Raw genomic sequence first — 22402 nt, 5'->3', positions numbered from 1 at the left:
TGATTGTGGATGTTATGAATGAGAAGAAGCTGGATGTCCTGGCTTTAAGTGAAACAAAGCTGAAGGGGGTGGGAGAGTTTCAGTGGAGAGGAATAAATGGGATTAGGTCAGGGGTTTCAAATAGAGTTAGAGCTAAAGAAGGAGTAGCAATAATGTTGAAGGATAAGCTATGGCAGGAAAAGAGGGACTATAAATGTATTAATTCAAGGATTATGTGGAGTAAAATAAAGATTGGATGTGAAAAGTGGGTTATAATAAGCGTGTATGCACCTGGAGAAGAGAGAAGTGTAGAGGAGAGAGAGAGATTTTGGGAAATGTTGAGTGAATGCGTGGGGAGTTTTGAATCAAGTGTGAGAGTAATGGTGGTTGGGGATTTTAATGCTAAAGTGGGTAAAAATGTTATGGAGGGAGTAGTAGGTAAATTTGGGGTGCCAGGGGTAAATGTAAATGGGGAGCCTTTAATTGAGCTATGTGTAGAAAGAAATTTGGTAATAAGTAATACATATTTTATGAAAAAGAGGATAAATAAATATACAAGGTATGATGTAGCACGTAATGAAAGTAGTTTATTAGATTATGTATTGGTGGATAAAAGGTTGATGGGTAGGCTCCAGGATGTACATGTTTATAGAGGGGCAACTGATATATCGGATCATTATTTAGTTGTAGCTACAGTTAGAGTAAGAGGTAGATGGGAAAAGAGGAAGGTGGCAACAACAAGTAAGAGGGAAGTGAAAGTGTATAAACTAAGGGAGGAGGAAGTTCGGGTGAGATATAAGCGACTATTGGCAGAAAGGTGGGCTAGTGCAAAGATGAGTAGTGGGGGGGTTGAAGAGGGTTGGAATAGTTTTAAAAATGCAGTATTAGAATGTGGGGCAGAAGTTTGTGGTTATAGGAGGGTGGGGGCAGGAGGAAAGAGGAGTGATTGGTGGAATGATGAAGTAAAGGGTGTGATAAAAGAGAAAAAGGTAGCTTATGAGAGGTTTTTACAAAGCAGAAGTGTTATAAGAAGAGCAGAGTATATGGAGAGTAAAAGAAAGGTAAAGAGAGTGGTGAGAGAGTGCAAAAGGAGAGCAGATGATAGAGTGGGAGAGGCACTGTCAAGAAATTTTAATGAAAATAAGAAAAAATTTTGGAGTGAGTTAAACAAGTTAAGAAAGCCTAGGGAAAATATGGATTTGTCAGTTAAAAACAGAGTAGGGGAGTTAGTAGATGGGGAGATGGAGGTATTGGGTAGATGGCGAGAATATTTTGAGGAACTTTTAAATGTTAAGGAAGAAAGGGAGGCAGTAATTTCATGCACTGGTCAGGGAGGTATACCATCTTTTAGGAGTGAAGAAGAGCAGAATGTAAGTGTGGGGGAGGTACGTGAGGCATTACGTAAAATGAAAGGGGGTAAAGCAGCTGGAACTGATGGGATCATGACAGAAATGTTAAAAGCAGGGGGGGATATAGTGTTGGAGTGGTTGGTACTTTTGTTTAATAAATGTATGAAAGAGGGGAAGGTACCTAGGGATTGGCAGAGAGCATGTATAGTCCCTTTATATAAAGGGAAAGGGGACAAAAGAGACTGTAAAAATTATAGAGGAATAAGCTTACTGAGTATACCAGGAAAAGTGTACGGTAGGGTTATAATTGAAAGAATTAGAGGTAAGACAGAATGTAGGATTGCGGATGAGCAAGGAGGTTTTAGAGTGGGTAGGGGATGTGTAGATCAGGTGTTTACATTGAAGCATATATGTGAACAGTATTTAGATAAAGATAGGGAAGTTTTTATTGCATTTATGGATTTAGAAAAGGCATATGATAGAGTGGATAGAGGAGCAATGTGGCAGATGTTGCAAGTATATGGAATAGGTGGTAAGTTATTAAATGCTGTAAAGAGTTTTTATGAGGATAGTGAGGCTCAGGTTAGGGTGTGTAGAAGAGAGGGAGACTACTTCCCGGTAAAAGTAGGTCTTAGACAGGGATGTGTAATGTCACCATGGTTGTTTAATATATTTATAGATGGGGTTGTAAAGGAAGTAAATGCTAGGGTGTTTGGGAGAGGGGTGGGATTAAATTATGGGGAATCAAATTCAAAATGGGAATTGACACAGTTACTTTTTGCTGATGATACTGTGCTTATGGGAGATTCTAAAGAAAAATTGCAAAGGTTAGTGGATGAGTTTGGGAATGTGTGTAAAGGTAGAAAGTTGAAAGTGAACATAGAAAAGAGTAAGGTGATGAGGGTGTCAAATGATTTAGATAAAGAAAAATTGGATATCAAATTGGGGAGGAGGAGTATGGAAGAAGTGAATGTTTTCAGATACTTGGGAGTTGACGTGTCGGCGGATGGATTTATGAAGGATGAGGTTAATCATAGAATTGATGAGGGAAAAAAGGTGAGTGGTGCGTTGAGGTATATGTGGAGTCAAAAAAACGTTATCTATGGAGGCAAAGAAGGGAATGTATGAAAGTATAGTAGTACCAACACTCTTATATGGGTGTGAAGCTTGGGTGGTAAATGCAGCAGCGAGGAGACGGTTGGAGGCAGCGGAGATGTCCTGTTTAAGGGCAATGTGTGGTGTAAATATTATGCAGAAAATTCGGAGTGTGGAAATTAGGAGAAGGTGTGGAGTTAATAAAAGTATTAGTCAGAGGGCAGAAGAGGGGTTGTTGAGGTGGTTTGGTCATTTAGAGAGAATGGATCACAGTAGAATGACATGGAAAGCATATAAATCTATAGGGGAAGGAAGGCGGGGTAGGGGTCGTCCTCGAAAGGGTTGGAGAGAGGGGGTAAAGGAGGTTTTGTGGGTAAGGGGCTTGGACTTCCAGCAAGCGTGCGTGAGCGTGTTAGATAGGAGTGAATGGAGACGAATGGTACTTGGGACCTGACGATCTGTTGGAGTGTGAGCAGGGTAATATTTAGTGAAGGGATTCAGGGAAACCGGTTATTTTCATATAGTCGGACTTGAGTCCTGGAAATGGGAAGTACAATGCCTGCACTTTAAAGGAGGGGTTTGGGATATTGGCAGTTTGGAGGGATATGTTGTGTATCTTTATATGTTTATGCTTCTAGACTGTTGTATTCTGAGCACCTCTGCAAAAACAGTGATAATGTGCGAGTGTGGTGAAAGTGTTGAATGATGATGAAAGTATTTTCTTTTTGGGGATTTTCTTTCTTTTTTGGGTCACCCTGCCTCGGTGGGAGACGGCCGACTTGTTGAAAAAAAAAAAAAAAAAAAAATATATATATATATATATATATATATATATATATATATATATATATATATATATTTAAACCAAGGATCACAAGGCAGCCAGCTTCCTCTTTCAGAGACTCGGTGCTATGATCCAGAGGGGAAATGCCTGCAGCATTCTGGGCATGCAGCCCACCGCCGGGTAGCTGGACGAAGTATTCAAGATGTAGCTCTGAGATGATGTTATCTATATACATGTATATAGAACATTAAACATATACAAACAACAAATTTCTTATGTGTACCTGTGCTTAAATATACTTACTTGCTTACTTACTTTACTTACTTTACTTGCTCCCCTCAAGTGAGGTTCCTTGATGCTGGTGAAGGGCTCTTGATCTATGGAATTGGATCTGATCCATTTCCTTGCAATAAGTCTGAATACCTTCCACATCCCCTCCCCCACAGGTGCTGTATAATCCTATGGGTTTAGCGCTCCCCCATGATTATAATAATGCTTACTTACGAACCTAACAACCTTGGAGGCAGATTAAAGTTGGTGATAACAATTTAACAGCTGATAATAAGATAAGATAGTCCCGAGGGGTGTGTAATGTGCTTTTTCAGTGATTTTATATTATAAAGAGTTTTGAACTCTAGCCAGTCCTGTGCTCCATAATGTAAGGTATGAGTCTTTGTGGTGGATAAAGTATGTAGTACATGATTATTACACACATGCTAGTAATAATAATAATAATAATTTTTATTTTGGCATAATACATAGTTGTACAAAGGAATATAATAGTTGGGTGTACATGCCAAAAAGCCCCTTTGTATGCAGAGCATTTCAGGCAAACTTAAAACTAACTTAGGATTAATAAGGCAATAACAGTTCATATGGTCATTAGATGAGTTACAATGAGTACAAGAGAATTGAGTATTCTATAAGGTAATGCTATATGGCTTTAATAAGTCTAGTAGAGCAATTTGGTACAGAATAATAACAGTTTTGATATAGTTTATAAAAAGTACAATTCAGAACAAGTTCAAACAGTTTACAGTATGAAGTACTGTACTACAAGTTAGTACATTTTAAAACAATGAGATTGAAATATTTTTGATATAGTTTATAAAAGTACAGTATTGTAAAGATAGCCAGATGTTGCACATGTGTCTTAATTTCATCAAAGTACAGAACAAGTTAAAATAATTTACGATGTACAAATTTAACTTAATATATAACCCAAAAAGCCAAGTAGTTTATGCTTGCTAAAAATGCACTGGATGACTAAGGGGCTTTCCATGTGATTGATGTAATGTCAGCCAACTTTGTACAAATGATATATGTATGCAGAAATAAATATCGATTGATTGATTGATTATTTAAAATGTGTGGCTTTAAAATTAATACATATAACTTGATGAGTCACATATAGGTCAGGTGGAACATTGCTCTGAACTTGTTAGGTTTAGCGCTTCTTTTTTATTATAATAATAATAATCTGAACTTGTTAATATGCTTTTTTTTTTTAGTTTTCTTATATAACTTAAAAATTTGACAATGGTGATATTTAGACATTATGGAGAAAGTAACCTAAGCTAACTCAATAAAGTTGAACTATGTGACTTATATTGTTAAACTTAACAATATAAGTCACATAGTGATTTTATTATACAGTACAGTATTTGTTTCATGCACAACTAACCCACACATGAATGAAACTTACGATGTTTCTGGTCTGATTTAGACCATTAACTAGTCGTATGTGCGGGTTATTTGTGTATTGTTCTGGTCATGGTATTGTGCCTTTTTATTCTTTATTTGTACTATAATTAAGCCTACCTTTAACTGATATTTTAATTAGTTAAACATTTGCAGCAGTTGTAATATGATTCCCATTCATTTCCAACTTGTTGATTTCATATTGTCCATTTGAGAAGCCCTTTTTAAAATATTATAAAGCCATTATGTATACTGTATATATTCTGTTTAGGCTGTAATATAATCAGAGACTTATATTTTAAGTTTCATATCACACATCCCTTATATTTCTCTCATGATCAGTCTTGAGTCATTATTAAAGTTACATGGCTTTATGTGGCTATCCTAATCTAAGTGACTTTTTTACAAGATTAGAGGAAGAATTATGTTTATATCTATTGTAAATAAATATTTCCAGCAGAAGATGTGGTAACTACATGAGCAGTGCGTAATGGAATGGTTAGCTAAGAAAGTAGTCGCTGCTTTGGTTAATCGATTCTTTGGTCAGTATCTAGAGGATATAAATACACAAGAGGTAAATGATGCCCTTCTCTCAGGTCAGATCAACCTCACAAACCTCAAGATCAGAAGAGATGCTCTGGTGAGTTCAATGTTTCATAATGAAAGCAGCATCAGATACAATACACTGTGAGTAAGCAGATACTTATAAATATGCAAAAAGATATGAGAACTTTACCTATGATATACCTACAGTTTCTGAAAGAAATATTTCCATGAGGATTCTTATGTTGTATCTCTGTAATAAATTGTATATCTATAATAAATTACAATCTCTCCCATTTCCAACAGTGTTTTCTTGACGTTTATTATGGAAGTCCGCTCCCCATAGAAGTGAAAAAGGGTGTAATTGGCAGGATATCACTCACTATTCCGTACAGTAGTTTCTTCACACAACCAGTGGTGATCAATATTGAAGTGAGTTCTTTTTGTATTTCATTATTTAGTATGGAATGTAATTTTTCCATGATGATATGTACTATATATAACCTTTAATAAACCAGGGAACGGGTGGGGTTTGAACCCATGGCAAGTGAGTCCTAAAACTCAAAGCCAGTGTGGAAGCCACTCAGCCAGCTGGCTACAATTGTAACCAACTAAACTTGTAGCCAGCTGTTCTGTGGTTTGTTTACAATTGTATTATTACATTTCATGAACCCTTAGTAGTTTAGCACTTCCCTGTGAATATATGTAATAACATTAATACAGTGGACCCCCGGTTAACGATATTTTTTTACTCCAGAAGTATGTTCAGGTGCCAGTACTGACCGAATTTGTTCCCATAAGAAATATTATGAAGTAGATTAGTCCATTTCAGACCCCCAAACATACACGTACAAACGCACTTACATAAATACACTTACATAATTGGTCGCATTCGGAGGTAATCGTTATGCGGGGGTCCACTGTAATTCAAACAGTAATGAATGAAGTATAAATGATATTGAGTACTATTATGCTGCTAGATAACTTGATACCTATGAGTCTGTATAAAAAATATTCATAATAAAAATGGATCATATAGAAAAATAACACATATCTTTAAAATTAAGTGATACACCATTATCAAGCCTTTTTAATTTTAACGTTTGAGAGAAAGTTAATAGATGTACCTGCAATGTATAATTTGCAGGATGTGTTCATACTGGTAACACCAGTGCTAGAGTATGATGCAGAACGGGAGAGAGACCTGGACCGTGCCAGGAAGCGGCAGACTCTGGCATACTTGTTTCCCGATCCATTGCCCATTGATGACATACAAGATTCTACAAGTCTCTGGGGTATGTTTTAAGTATATTTTTTACTTTTCTATGTTAGTATGAGTATTGTACTGTAAACCAAACCATACCCCGGCCAGGATTGAACCCGCGGTCAGAGAGTCTCAAAACTCCAGACCGTCGCGTTACTGTACTTGTTATTATTCTAATAGTAGTTAAGAAGCGTGGTGAACATGAAGAATTGAACAAGGAAAAATATACATAAACTGAAGATCCTTACCTTTTTGCTTTATTAAGGTACTATGTAGATTAGTATCAGAATTTTCTTGGCATGCTATTTTTCCCCTCTTATTTTAAGCTTTATATTACCCATATCTTTCATCTATGGCAAGAGTTCTTAACTGGGGATATCCATATCCTCTGGGGATATGGGACTTGATCTTTGAACATTTTAAAAAAAAAGTTGTTAGATTAGAATAAGCTATCAGCTGTTATGGTTTAGCTATCCATATGTAAAGTAAAACCAAGCTGTTGACATCTTTTGAAGTCATATTGGTACCTAATAGGACTGTTGATGGTGGTGGTAATTTCCACAGTCAGATGAAGGTGGTATAAGGACATTTCGGGCAATCCATTGGGGGGGTTCTGTAATCATAAAAATAAGTACCCCTGACCCACAGTATTCATTATACATGGGGATTAACATAATATTGTACAGTAGATAAGAGATTATAATTATTGATAGTAATACTGTACATGTGAGGTTATACACTGAAGCACCAAAATTTATCAAATATTTTAATAATTTCAGGTTTACTATATAACAGAATATGGAACAACCTAGAGCTGCACATCAACAATGTTCATATTCGGTATGAAGACACTTATTCGTGTCCCGGGCCACTCATCATTGGAGTTTGCTTACAATCTCTATCAGCAGACACAACAAACCAGTAAGTTTGTTAAGCTTCTGATTAGTAATTTTTAAATCCATTTTCAGTATACAGGTCGGCCATCACTAATCCGGCATCATTGGGACCTGCAGTGTGCCGGACTAGTGAGTTTGCCAGATTACAGAGTGGTTAGGTTAGAATACACTTAATTAACCTATCAATAGAGACACTTTCTGCTACATCTTCCTCATTTTCATCACTGCTTTCTCCTCCACTGGCTTGCTGCTGTTTACTTACAACCATCTGCACAATTTCTGAGTCAGTATAATGAAGAAATTTGAAATTATGCTAGCTGAAATTAGTGCTGGATTACTGATGGAACCGGATAACTGATTGCCAGATTAGTAATGGCCGACCTGTACCTATTTATATGTATGTGAAACTTGCCAGACTTGTGGTACAGTATGTAAGGTCACACAAAGCTGTATTATTTGTGGTGTGTCATCAGATATTTGCTTGTCACTATACAGTATCTGTTTTAAATGTGTATATACCTTGTTTCCTCTTTGAACACCATCCTTCAGAGTCTGACTTTGCATAGAGTCTCCAATAAACATTTCAGTTACCTTTAGTGTTAACATTAGCTACCTGCTATACGTGATGCTGTATTCTACATTATCTGTCTTGTATTACTTTACAGATAAGGTTGAAAATTAATACAATAAAATCCAGAGTTTTTTTTCCAAAATTGGAGCTCTTTAGCTGCATTATTATATATTATTTTTCCCCCTTAGTTTTTACCTTCTTGACTATACTAGTGTCAAAATAGGTCACAGATAGCCCCATAGCTAGTAGTATAAAGAGTTAATACCATTCTTTGTTGATATAAAGATGAAAAAACTGTTAAACTATGGAAAGAGTTGTGTCAGTGTGAAAGCTGGATGGCACTTTGTAACAGATCTTGACTCACGAAATCATAACATGATTGCAAATAAACCATGGAATGGGTGGGGTTTGAACTCACAGTGAGTGAGTCTTAAAACTTCAAGCCAGTGCCTAAGCTGCTTGACCAGTTAACTGAATGGTTTACACACTGGCATGGAAGTCATATGAACCTTGCTGTTGGAACTTGGGTGCCATTAACAGACTGACCCAGCCCTATGTTTGTGTAACAAAAAAGGCTAATTTTTCTACCACATAGACTGTGGAAAAAGATACCTATGTACAGTTCAGGACACTTATCAGAAGAAATGTTTCATCACATGTGACGAAATGTTTCCTCTGATAAACATCCCAAACTGTACATAAGTGTCTTTTTCCACATCTTGTTGGTATTAACATACCATTTTTCACCACATAGTCTGTTTCGGATACTAGTCCATAATAGGGTATCTGAATTTATTTAGTTCCTCAAAATTAAGAAATCCTGAGACTGTGCAAAGTCTCAGCCCTGAGGGTGGTGAATATGAGAGTTTAGGCTGTTCAGTAATGCTGTGATGTGTCTTGGCCCTGAGGGTGGTGAATAAGAGGGTTTAAGTTGTTCAGTAATGCTGTGAGGCTTTCAGTGTTTTGATTTGTTAATTATGCAGTGATACTGTTTATGAATGCATCACTGGTTTTGATTCATATTTCAGTAAGTGGAAAAAGGCCCAAGTTGATGGAAATGCAGCAACAGTCAACAAGGTTGTAGATTTTGTATCTGCCTCGGTGTACATTAATCCTGGAGGTGAACATCAGCGTCTAGTTAAACCTCACATCAGTTCTGAACTATGGCATCAATATCTACAAGAGGGGCTTAAGACCTTTTCCATTAATGATGAGCCCTTTCAGTTTGGTACGATTATGAAAAGTATAAATTTTAAAGTTAAAATAAAATGCTTGTGATATTGATAATACTTTGTTTGATATTGTCAATTGAAGAAAGAATATGTATATAAAGATTTTTTTCTAAATATTGCATACATTTAAAAGTATGATTCATGGTCTCTAACTTTATTTTTCTCCTTAGTTCTTCAGCCTGTACGATGTAAGGTAAAGATGAGACAGCAGATGAAGAGAGAAGCCAGAGTTCCTGGGCTTCTGGTAGATGCTGTAATCAAGGATGCTGCTCTTGCACTCTCACATCGTCAGTATGTTGCTCTCACAGAGTTAGCTGAAGTCTTCACCTTTGTTAATACCAACAGGTAACTTATCCAGTTTTCTTTATTACTATTACTGCTGTAAGAATTTGTTCACAGTTAGATATAATCTCATAAATTGAAGATGTTCAGGTATTTCTTGGGCACAAAGGCACAATACCGTAACTGGAACTATGCACAAATAACCCGCACACAGGAGAAGGAAACTTTCGATGACATTTTGGCCCAACTTGGACCATTAACCAGTCACATTGACTAGTAATGATGGACTGATTACATCGACTCTAGGCCGAGGGACTGATTACCTCAAACTCCTCATCTTCAACCATTCTCCTCTGTATTGGACTGAGAAAGTCATTATGTGGCAAAGTGTTTCCACAATAAAGATACCCAAGTGTTGCACATGTGTCTAATTTATCAGTTACTGTGTTGGTTTCAGAGATACTTATTTGACACAAGTGGATGGGTCACCTTTATATTACTCATATTTCAGTAGTAGCACTTTTAGTCCATAACCAAAAGAACCGGGCTGAATCCTAGATGAGTTGAGACGTATTGGTAAGTTAGGTAAAAGGACACAAGTGCAACTAATGTGACATTTTATTGTGGCACCGTTTCACTCTCCAGAAGCTTTGTCAAGCCTTTAATGGTTTGACAAAGCTCCTGGAGAGCAAAACGTTGCCACAATGTCACATTAGTTGCACTTGTGTCCTTTTACCTAACATATTGTCGGTAATTCTGTCAATACTAATACATGTATCGGTAAGTTGATCTAACAGTAAATAGATACCTAGGTTGGCTGAGTGGTTAACGTACTGGCCTGTGAGTTTAAGGACTCACTTGCTGTGGGTTCAAATCCCACCCTTTTCCTGGTTTAGTTATCTAGGTGTTAGCTAACTGTTGTGATGGTATTCTGGGAAGTGGTAGTACAAGTATACCTTAGACAGCTGAGCCTTTGAAGAGATGAGGTAGGATTACATCTCTTAGCTAGTAAATTCAACAGAATATAAAAAATATTTTTACCCTTCTCCTCATGGAAAACAAGCTATCTAAAGTTTTGCATATTTCTAGATAGGTTAGGTTGTTAGGTTAATTGTATTACAAAAATACAGTATTGGAATGACTTGATTTAACTATTTTCCTTTGGGAAAGTGAATTTTCAGGTTATCTAAGTGGACTTCATAATGAGGATTTATTTTAATTGTAACTGTAACATGATTTTCAAGAGTTGCAGCATTCATTATGACCTTCCAGGCGCTTTTTGAAGTATCGACCTGCAGTGCCCTTAAAGCGTCATGCAGAGGAGTGGTGGCAATATGCAACTAATGCCATAATTCAAGAACAGATTAGACCTTTCTCATGGGAGAACATTAAGAAGCACAGGTAGGAAAAAAAATTGTGATATTTTTTCAATAATTGATGTAATAGGCTTGTGTTAGCCTGTTAGATAGGAGTAAGTGGAAGCAAGTGTTTTGTATGATTTGACACACTGTTGGAATGTAAGCAAAGTAACATTTATGAAGGGATTCAGGGAAACCAGTTAGTTAGCTGGACTAGAGTCCTGGAGGTGGGAAGTGTGGCACCTGCACTCTGTAGGAGGGGTTGGGGTGTTGCATTTAGGAGGCTCATCTGAGCTGTGATGTCAGAATGCTTTGGGCAAGACTGATTGTGATAGAATGAATGACAGTGAAACTGTTTCTTCTTTTTCTGGTCAACCTGCCTTGATAAGAGATGGCTGTTGTGTTAAAAATAAGGTGAATATTAATAATTAATTATTTTTTAACACAGTGGCCATCTCCCACCGAGGCAGGGTGACCCAAAAAAGAAACACTTTCAACATCATTCACACATAATCACTGTCTTTGCAGAGGTGCCCAGATATGACAGTTTAGATGTCACTCCAAACAGCCAATATCCCAAACCCCTCCTTTAAAGTGCAGGCATTGTACTTCCCACCTCCAGGACTCAAGTCCGGCTCACCGGTTTCCCTGAATCCCTTCACAAAATATTACCCTGCTCACACCCCAACAGCTCGTCTAGTCCCAAAAACCATTCATCTTGATTAATAATATTAGAAAATTTACATAATGATTTTAACTTTAATGTGAAATTTAGTGGATGACCTCCTGGTCTGTGGAAAGATCATCATTCATTCCTGAAGTACACAGAACTACTGGAAATGCAGGCATGTAGGAGCTGGTAACAATAGTAGGATACAGTTGAATCATGACAGAAATGTTAAAAGCAGGGGGGGATATAGTGTTGGAGTGGTTGGTACTTTTGTTTAATAAATGTATGAAAGAGGGGAAGGTACCTAGGGATTGGCGGAGAGCATGTATAGTCCCTTTATATAAAGGGAAAGGGGACAAAAGAGATTGTAAAAATTATAGAGGAATAAGTTTACTGAGTATACCAGGAAAAGTATACGGTAGGGTTATAATTGAAAGAATTAGAGGTAAGACAGAATGTAGAATTGCGGACGAGCAAGGAGGTTTCAGAGTGGGTAGGGGATGTGTAGATCAAGTGTTTACATTGAAGCATATATGTGAACAGTATTTAGATAAAGGTAGGGAAGTTTTTATTGCATTTATGGATTTAGAAAAGGCATATGATAGAGTGGATAGAGGAGCAATGTGGCAGATGTTGCAAGTATATGGAATAGGTGGTAAGTTACTAAATGCTGTAAAGAGCTTTTATGAGGATAGTGAGGCTCAGGTTAGGGTATGTAGAAGAGAGGGAGAATACTTCCCGGTAAAAGTAGGTCTTAGACAGGGATGTGTAATGTTACCATGGTTATTTAATATATTTATAGATGGGGTTGTAAAAGAAGTAAATGCTAGGGTGTTCGGGAGAGGGGTGGGATTAAATTATGGGGAATCAAATTCAAAATGGGAATTGACACAGTTACTTTTTGCTGATGATACTGTGCTTATGGGAGATTCTAAAGAAAAATTGCAAAGGTTAGTGGATGAGTTTGAGAATGTGTGTAAAGGTAGAAAGTTGAAAGTGAACATAGAAAAGAGTAAGGTGATGAGGGTATCAAATGATTTAGATAAAGAAAAATTGGATATCAAATTGGGGAGGAGGAGTATGGAAGAAGTGAATGTTTTCAGATACTTGGGAGTTGACGTGTCAGCGGATGGATTTATGAAGGATGAGGTTAATCATAGAATTGATGAGGGAAAAAAGGTGAGTGGTGCGTTGAGGTATATGTGGAGTCAAAAAACGTTATCTATGGAGGCAAAGAAGGGAATGTATGAAAGTATAGTAGTACCAACACTCTTATATGGATGTGAAGCTTGGGTGGTAAATGCAACAGCGAGGAGACGGTTGGAGGCAGTGGAGATGTCCTGTCTAAGGGCAATGTGTGGTGTAAATATTATGCAGAAAATTCGGAGTGTGGAAATTAGGAGAAGGTGTGGAGTTAATAAAAGCATTAGTCAGAGGGCAGAAGAGGGGTTGTTGAGGTGGTTTGGTCATTTAGAGAGAATGGATCAAAGTAGAATGACATGGAAAGCATATAAATCTATAGGGGAAGGAAAGAGGGGTAGGGGTCATCCTCGAAAGTGTTGGAAAGAGGGGGTAAAGGAGGTTTTGTGGGTGAGGGGCTTGGACTTCCAGCAAGCGTGCATGAGCGTGTTAGATAGGAGTGAATGGAGACGAATGATACTTGGGACCTGACGATCTGTTGGAGTGTGAGCAGGGTAATATTTAGTGAAGGGATTCAGGGAAACCAGTTATTTTCATATAGTCGGACTTGAGTCCTGGAAATGGGAAGTACAATGCCTGCACTTTAAAGGAGGGGTTTGGGATATTGGCAGTTTGGAGGGATATGTTGTGTATCTCTATACGTATATGCTTCTAAACTGTTATATTCTGAGCACCTCTGCAAAAGCAGTGATAATGTGTGAGTGTGGTGAAAGTGTTGAATGATGATGAAAGTATTTTCTTTTTGGGGATTTTCTTTCTTTTTTTTGGGGGTCACCCTGCCTCGGTGGGAGACGACCGACTTGTTGAAAAAAAAAAAAAAATAATAATAATAATAATATTTTATATCAGCATGATACAGTGGTTGTACAAAGGAGAATGACAATAGGTGTACATTCCAGAAGCCCTTATATATGCAGAGCATTTCGGGCAAACTTAAGACTAACTTAAGATTAAGAGGGCAATAACAATAAGTTGTGAATCTAGGAGTTTACAATCTATTAGTCGTCTTAAGTTTTTCACGACACATGGCAAACTTATAACATCTTTTAGGTTTGGACAAGTCCCAATTCTCCCATGACTCACATCATGTATCATTCATGCCAAAGAACATTTCCACACAGTCAATACATGTGTCCTGTACAGAACAACAATCTAAATGCAGTTCTCTACTAATGCTCAGTGGTGGTCCTCCACTCTTCTTCATCTTAACACTCATCAAAGTGAGAAAACAGCAGTTAACACAGTGGTTTACCTGTTTCTGCCTCGGTCAAATTAAAAATTTTTTTGAGGTCAGTAACTGTTTTTATGCTAAAGGTGGACATGGGAGACTGTCGCTCCATAACATATAACAAATACTTAAAGCTTCTTAGTTTATAGATCAGGTAGTTATATAAAAATAATATCTTCAGGAAATTTATTCCTTATTATAATATATAATTTTTTACACTGTATAAAAATGAATTTCCTATGGGGGTTTTGTCACCTAATTCAAAATGCTCATACATTATTCCTGTCATACAAGTTAACCTGTTTAGCTTTGAATTGGGGAGAACAGTATACATTATCTTAAATAATATTAAAATACAATTGTAAATGTCTTTGTCTCTGTTTTATATGGATTCTAAAAATTGCCGACCAATTACAGGTCTATATATAAGGAGTATACAAGTCTGTATATGAAGCATCTTCTGGAAGGATACACCAGTGAACTGGAAGCTGATTTAATGAAGTTAGAAGACACATTAAATCTCACCAACATTGTGCTGGCTCGCATGCATGCCAAAATAAAGGTGGGTAATAAATGAGCAAAATTTGATTTAAGGAAAATATGTGCTTGAGCAGAGTAATATTTTGTAAAGGGATTCAGGGAAACTGGTTAGCTGGACTTGAATCCTGGAAATGGGAAGTACAATGTCTGCACTTTAAAGGAGGAGTTTGGGATATTGGCAGTTTTGAGGGACATCTAAACTGTCGTATCTGAGCGCCTCTGCAAAGACTGATTATGTATAAGTGATGGTGAAAGTGTTGAATGATGTTGAAAGTTTTTTCTTTCTTTTTGGGTTTCTCTTTCTTTTTTGGCCACCCTGCCTTGGTGGGAAACAGCCGACATGTTAAAAAGAAATGCTTATCTTACCCTCAGGTATGGTGCAGACATACAACAGGTAATTATATACATATGTTATGAAAAAGTATCATCTGAATATACCGATAGTAAGATAAGATTTGTTCGAGGGTTAGCCACCCAGGATATCCCAGGAAATTCAGTGTATTATTGAGGAATGTTGGTCTTGTTTCCATTGGGGTCCTTCAGTCTTGTCCCCCAGGATGTGACCCACACCAGTTGACTAACACCCAGATACCTACTTACTGCTAGGTGAACAGGGGCAGCAGGTGTAAAGAAACATGCCCAATGTTTCTACCCATGCCAGGGATTAAACCATGGACACTCAATGTGTGAGGTGAGAATGTTGTCTACCAAGCCAGCAAGCCACAATCATATTTATTTCTTAAGTAATACAACTTAAATGTGTCATCGTTTATCATACATCAGTGTGTGTCTACACTCAGGACCATATTTACACTGTAGGTTTGTATCTGATTTTAATGCTTACTAAACCACAATCTTAAAATTTTACTTTCATACTCAACTTCTCATGATATTAGACCATCATGATAATTTTAAAGTACAAAAATAAACTAAAAAAAATATTTAAGATGGAGAAGTAGCATCATCATTATGGCATATTACATTGCCTCTTCCAGCTGAAGAGTTCTTCTGACATGGTATGATGCTGCTTTTCTGCCTTGTTAAGTATTTGTTTTTATCAGACTTCAATTTACATAATAAATTTTTTCCTGTTTCAATAGCATTCCAGTTTCCAGTAACTAAATAAGGGTATTTATTACTTAGAAATGCCTTTCTTTCTGAATGTAGATTTCTCAGGATGAGCCAAGTCTGGTGCATCCAGTGGAGCCATCTGGTGCAGGCTGGTTCTCCTGGCTGTGGGGGAGTGATGGTGTTAGTGTCGAGGATGAAGATGATGCTGTAGACATTGTGGGGTCTCGTAGAAAGAATGGACCATTTACTTCTCTGACAGAAGATGAGAGGAGGCAGCTTCGCACAGCTCTTATGCAGATGGATGGACCTGGGGATGATGTGCATCGAGATGATATTGGTATGTTATAAATAAGGTAAAGTGATTGTGTGGCGAGCATGATAGGAAGAGATTATGTAATGGGTTAAACTAAGGAAATGGTACTTTACTGTAGTAGACTGAGTGATTTCAGTCTCCCTTGGAAACTGCCCTTTTTTTTTTCAACATACCAGCCATCTCCCACCAAGGTAGGGTGAGACCCGAAAAAGAAGAAAGCTATAAACTTTATCTTCTTACATTTAGTAATTTATATAGGCGAAGGGGTTACTAGCCCCTTGCTCTGAGTGTTTTGATCTGCCTCTTATGATATAGTACCTAGATATAATTATTTATTTGTAACTACAGGAGCAAAGCTAACCTAAAATGCCAGGAGCATTTATTCTAGCACCATTTTTTTAAGACTTCCATTGGTTGTACCTCTTGCCTCCTCCTTGTCAACCATTCCATTGTTCAGTCACAGCAAAGAAAAACTGTTCTAGTGTCTTTTTAGCACATCTTGCTTATGCTTCTTTTTCTTTGGCTACACCCATTGTAGTGCTTCTACATGATTTTCCCAATTTTTGCATCTCCATAGTGTCCCTCATTGTTTCCTCATTCTTTTCTTCATCTCTATAACTTGTGTCTTTCTGTCATTACCTGTTTTTCCCTTATTTTCTCACTTGAAAGTTCTTGCTGGGGCAGCTACCTCACATACATTATAGCCAAACAAATGTTGAATTATTTGAGTAATAATTTATGTTTCTTTACTTGTTAACACCTAACATATTGTAGGTGTTTCTTCACATGTTAACACCTGAAAATCTGTGAAATGTCTGGAGATGATTCTGTATTACAGCACATTCTGAGAGGGATGGTCTTCAGAAGGAAAATTTTTACCTGATGTGGATCAAAAAGAAGCTCTAAACCTACAAGGGTAATACAGCGCAGCACATATCAGTTTTACAAAATAATAAGTTTTTAAAATTTTAGGAGAAAGTCCATGATGTATATTATGTGAAACATATATGTAGGTAGTAGGTTGGTAGACAGCAACCACCCAGGGAATTACTACCGTCCTGCCAGATGACTGTGAAACAGAAACCTGTAACTGTTTTGCATGATGGTAGGATTGCTGGTTTCTTTTTCTGTCTCATAAACACGCTAGATAACAGGGATATCTTGCTACTCCAACTTACACTTTGGTCACACTTCACAGACGTGCACATGCATATATATATACATACATCTAGGTTTTTCTCCTTTTTCTAAATAGTTCTTGTTCCTCTTTATTTCTTCTATTGTCCATGGGGAAGTGGAAAAGAATCTTTCCTCTGTAAGCCATGCGTGTCGTATGAGGCGACTAAAATGCCGGGAGCAATGGGCTAGTAACCCCTTCTCCTGTAGACATTTACTAAAAAAGAGAAGAAGAAAAACTTTATAAAACTGGGATGCTTAAATGTGCGTGGATGTAGTGCGGATGACAAGAAACAGATGATTGCTGATGTTACGAATGAAAAGAAGTTGGATGTCCTGGCCCTAAGCGAAACAAAGCTGAAGGGGGTAGGGGAGTTTCGGTGGGGGGAAATAAATGGGATTAAATCTGGAGTATCTGAGAGAGTTAGAGCAAAGGAAGGGATAGCAGTAATGTTGAATGATCAGTTATGGAAGGAGAAAAGAGAATATGAATGTGTAAATTCAAGAATTATGTGGATTAAAGTAAAGGTTGGATGCGAGAAGTGGGTCATAATAAGCGTGTATGCATCTGGAGAAGAGAGGAATGCAGAGGAGAGAGAGAGATTTTGGGAGATGTAAGTGAATGTATAGGAGCCTTTGAACCAAGTGAGAGAGTAATTGTGGTAGGGGACCCGAATGCTAAAGTAGGAGAAACTTTTAGAGAGGGTGTGGTAGGTAAGTTTGGGGTGCCAGGTGTAAATGATAATGGGAGCCCTTTGATTGAACTTTGTATAGAAAGGAGTTTAGTTATAGGTAATACATATTTTAAGAAAAAGAGGATAAATAAGTATACAAGATATGATGTAGGGCGAAATGACAGTAGTTTGTTGGATTATGTATTGGTAGATAAAAGACTGTTGAGTAGACTTCAGGATGTACATGTTTATAGAGGGGCCACAGATATATCAGATCACTTTCTAGTTGTAGCTACACTGAGAGTAAAAGGTAGATGGGATACAAGGAGAATAGAAGCATCAGGGAAGAGAGAGGTGAAGGTTTATAAACTAAAAGAGGAGGCAGTTAGGGTAAGATATAAACAGCTATTGGAGGATAGATGGGCTAATGAGAGCATAGGCAATGGGATCGAAGAGGTATGGGGTAGGTTTAAAAATGTAGTGTTAGAGTGTTCAGCAGAAGTTTGTGGTTACAGGAAAGTGGGTGCGGGAGGGAAGAGGAGCGATTGGTGGAATGATGATGTGAAGAGAGTAGTAAGGGAGAAAAAGTTAGCATATGAGAAGTTTTTACAAAGTAGAAGTGATGCAAGGAGGGAAGAGTATATGGAGAAAAAGAGAGAGGTTAAGAGAGTGGTGAAGCATTGTAAAAAGAGAGCAAATGAGAGAGTGGGTGAGATGTTATCAACAAATTTTGTTGAAAATAAGAAAAAGTTTTGGAGTGAGATTAACAAGTTAAGAAAGCCTAGAGAACAAATGGATTTGTCAGTTAAAAATAGGAGAGGAGAGTTATTAAATGGAGAGTTAGAGGTATTGGGAAGATGGAGGGAATATTTTGAGGAATTGTTAAATGTTGATGAAGATAGGGAAGCTGTGATTTCGTGTATAGGGCAAGGAGGAACAACATCTTGTAGGAGTGAGGAAGAGCCAGTTGTGAGTGTGGGGGAAGTTCGTGAGGCAGTAGGTAAAATGAAAGGGGGTAAGGCAGCCGGGATTGATGGGATAAAGATAGAAATGTTAAAAGCAGGTGGGGATATAGTTTTGGAGTGGTTGGTGCAATTATTTAATAAATGTATGGAAGAGGGTAAGGTACCTAGGGATTGGCAGAGAGCATGCATAGTTCCTTTGTATAAAGGCAAAGGGGATAAAAGAGAGTGCAAAAATTATAGGGGGATAAGTCTGTTGAGTATACCTGGCAAAGTGTATGGTAGAGTTATTATTGAAAGAATTAAGAGTAAGACGGAGAATAGGATAGCAGATGAACAAGGAGGCTTTAGGAAAGGTAGGGGGTGTGTGGACCAGGTGTTTGCAGTGAAACATATAAGTGAACAGTATTTAGATAAGGCTAAAGAGGTCTTTGTGGCATTTATGGATTTGGAAAAGGCATATGACAGGGTGGATAGGGGGGCAATGTGGCAGATGTTGCAGGTGTATGGTGTAGGAGGTAGGTTACTGAAAGCAGTGAAGAGTTTTTAGGAGGATAGTGAGGCTCAAGTTAGAGTATGTAGGAAAGAGGGAAATTATTTCCCAGTAAAAGTAGGCCTTAGACAAGGATGTGTGATGTCACCGTGGTTGTTTAATATATTTATAGATGGGGTTGTAAGAGAAGTAAATGCGACTTCAAGAGTGTATCAGTCTGTAGTGGAAGGAAGGCGGGGTAGGGGTTGGCCTAGGAAAGGTTGGAGGGAGGGGGTAAAGGAGGTTTTGTGTGCGAGGGGCTTGGACTTCCAGCAGGCATGCGTGAGCATGTTTGAAAGGAGTGAATGGAGACAAATGGTTTTTAATACTTGATGTGCTGTTGGAGTGTGAGCAAAGTAACATTTATGAAGGGGTTCAGGGAAACCGGCAGGCTGGACTTGAGTCCTGGAGATGGGAAGTACAGTGCCTGCACTCTGAAGGAGGGGTGTTAATGTTGCAGTTTAAAAACTGTAGTGTAAAGCACCCTTCTGGCAAGACAGTGATGGAGTGAATGATGGTGAAAGTTTTTCTTTTTCGGGCCACCCTGCCTTGGTGGGAATCGGCCAGTGTGATAATAAAAATAAAATATATAGTAGTGGTGTATAAATATGGACTTGAGCCCTGGAAATGAGAAATACAGTGCCTGCACTGTTTGGTTTTGGGATTTGGGATATTTGCTGTTTAGAGTGATTTCTAAACTGTCGTATATGTATACCTCTGGCAAGACAGTGATAGTTTACCGGGAGAGAGTTCCGGGAGTCAACGCCCCCGCGGCCCGGTCTGTGACCAGGCCTCCTGGTGGATCAGAGCCTGATCAACCAGGCTGTTACTGCTGGCTGCACGCAAACCAATGTACGAGCCACAGCCCGGCTGATCAGGAACCGACTTTAGGTGCTTGTCCAGTGCCAGCTTGAAGACTGCCAGGGGTCTGTTGGTAATCCCCCTTATGTATGCTGGGAGGCAGTTGAACAGTCTCGGGCCCCTGACACTTATTGTATGGTCTCTTAACATGCTAGTGACACCCCTGCTTTTCATTGGGGGGATGTTGCCACGTCTGCCAAGTCTTTTGCTTTCGTAGTGAGTGATTTTCGTGTGCAAGTTCGGTACTAGTCCCTCTAGGATTTTCCAGGTGTATATAATCATGTATCTCTCCCGCCTGCATTCCAGGGAATACAGGTTCAGGAACCTCAAGCGCTCCCAGTAATTGAGGTGTTTTATCTCCGTTATGCGCGCTGTGAAGGTTCTCTGTACATTTTCTAGGTCAGCAATTTCACCTGCCTTGAAAGGTGCTGTTAGTGTGCAGCAATATTCCAGCCTAGATAGAACAAGTGACCTGAAGAGTGTCATCATGGGCTTGGCATCCCTAGTTTTGAAGGTTCTCATTATCCATCCTGCCATTTTTCTAGCAGATGCGATTGATACAATGTTATGGCCCTTGAAGGTGAGATCCTCCGACATGATCACTCCCAGGTCTTTGGCGTTGGTGTTTCGCTCTATTTTGTGGCCAGAATTTGTTTTGTACTCTTATGGAGATTTAATTTCCTCGTGTTTACCATATCTGAGTAATTGAAATTTCTCATCGTTGAACTTCATATTGTTTTCTGCATCCCACTGAAAGATTTGGTTGATGTCCACCTGGAGCCTTGCAGTGTCTGCAATGGAAGACACTATCATGCAGATTCGGGTGTCATCTGCAAAGGAAGACACGGTGCTGTGGCTGACATCCTTGTCTATGTCAGATATGAGGATGAGGAACAAGATGGGAGCAAGTACTGTGCCTTGTGGAACAGAGCTTTTCACCGTAGCTGCCTCGGACTTTACTCTGTTGACGACTACTCTCTGTGTTCTGTTAGTGAGGAAATTATAGATCCATCGACCGACTTTTCCTGTTATTCCTTTAGCACGCATTTTGTGCGCTATTACGCCATGGTCACACTTGTCGAAGGCTTTTGCAAAGTCTGTATATATTACATCTGCATTCTTTTTGTCTTCTAGTGCATTTAGGACCTTGTCATAGTGATCCAATAGTTGAGACAGACAGGAGCGACCTGTTCTAAACCCATGTTCCCCTGGGTTGTGTAACTGATGGGTTTCTAGATGGGTGGTGATCTTGCTTCTTAGGACCCTTTCAAAGATTTTTATGATATGGGATGTTAGTGCTATTCGTCTGTAGTTCTTTGCTGTTGCTTTACTGCCCCCTTTGTGGAGTGGGGCTGCCCCCTTTGTGAATGATTTTGAAAGTGTTTCTTTTTTGGGTCACCCTACCTTGGTGGAAGATGGCCAGCATGTTAAAAGAAAAATCTATTAAAAATGAAAGGAAGAACTAAGGAAATAGTAAATTCAAAAGAGTTATTGAAAATGAAAACATGAGGTGATACTTGCTGAGATCTGAGTACCTGACTTGTTTGGAGACAAAAAGTTTTGATCCTTTAATTAAGATGTGCAGAAAACTGTTACATAGATTCAGAATCTGATGAAGAATTACTGTAATATAAAGGATGAGGTCTCAAAACAAGGAAACCCTAGTTTGTGGAACTGTTGGGAATGTCAGTCTCCAGGACTCAAGCTACTAACTGTCCCCACCATATCTCCATCACTTATTTTACATAAAATAGTTTTGACAAATTCTAAAATTTATTTAATATTTAGTGAAGGGATTCAGGGAAACCAGTTATTTTTATATAGCCGGACTTGAGTCCTGGAAATTGGAAGTACAATGTCTGCACTCTAAAGGAGGGGTTTGGAATATTGGCAGTTTGGAGGGATATGTTGTGTATCTTCATATGTATATGCATCTAAACTGTTGTGTTCTGAGCACCTCTGCAAAAACAGTGATTATGTGTGGGTGAGGTGAAAGTGCTGAATGATGATGAAAGTATTTTCTTTTTGGGTCACCCTGCCTCAGTGGGAGACGGCCGACTTGTTAAAAAAAAAAAAAATCTAAAATGGATGAAATCATGGCAAAGCTGGATACTTTGGAAA

The 22402-nt window shown here is 38.3% G+C and overlaps 1 protein-coding gene across 1 annotated transcript in view; it reads left to right on the top strand.

Annotated features, from left to right (window-relative positions):
- LOC128701517 (intermembrane lipid transfer protein VPS13A-like) overlaps window positions 1-22402 on the top strand; it is a 146394-nt gene that overhangs the window by 8487 nt on the left and 115505 nt on the right. The window contains exons 2-10 of the mRNA XM_070101533.1: window positions 5366-5548; window positions 5758-5883; window positions 6599-6746; window positions 7495-7636; window positions 9211-9410; window positions 9585-9759; window positions 10969-11097; window positions 14570-14714; window positions 15860-16100. Coding sequence (XP_069957634.1) covers window positions 5399-5548; window positions 5758-5883; window positions 6599-6746; window positions 7495-7636; window positions 9211-9410; window positions 9585-9759; window positions 10969-11097; window positions 14570-14714; window positions 15860-16100 — 1456 coding nt within the window. The 5' untranslated portion in view covers window positions 5366-5398. The remainder of the gene's footprint in view (window positions 1-5365; window positions 5549-5757; window positions 5884-6598; window positions 6747-7494; window positions 7637-9210; window positions 9411-9584; window positions 9760-10968; window positions 11098-14569; window positions 14715-15859; window positions 16101-22402) is intronic.

Source organism: Cherax quadricarinatus, chromosome 78 (genome assembly GCF_038502225.1).
Source record: "Cherax quadricarinatus isolate ZL_2023a chromosome 78, ASM3850222v1, whole genome shotgun sequence".
NCBI classification, from domain to species: domain Eukaryota; kingdom Metazoa; phylum Arthropoda; class Malacostraca; order Decapoda; family Parastacidae; genus Cherax; species Cherax quadricarinatus.
The sequence above is the reverse complement of the archived record's forward strand: the minus strand, read 5'-3'. Positions and strand labels throughout refer to the sequence as shown.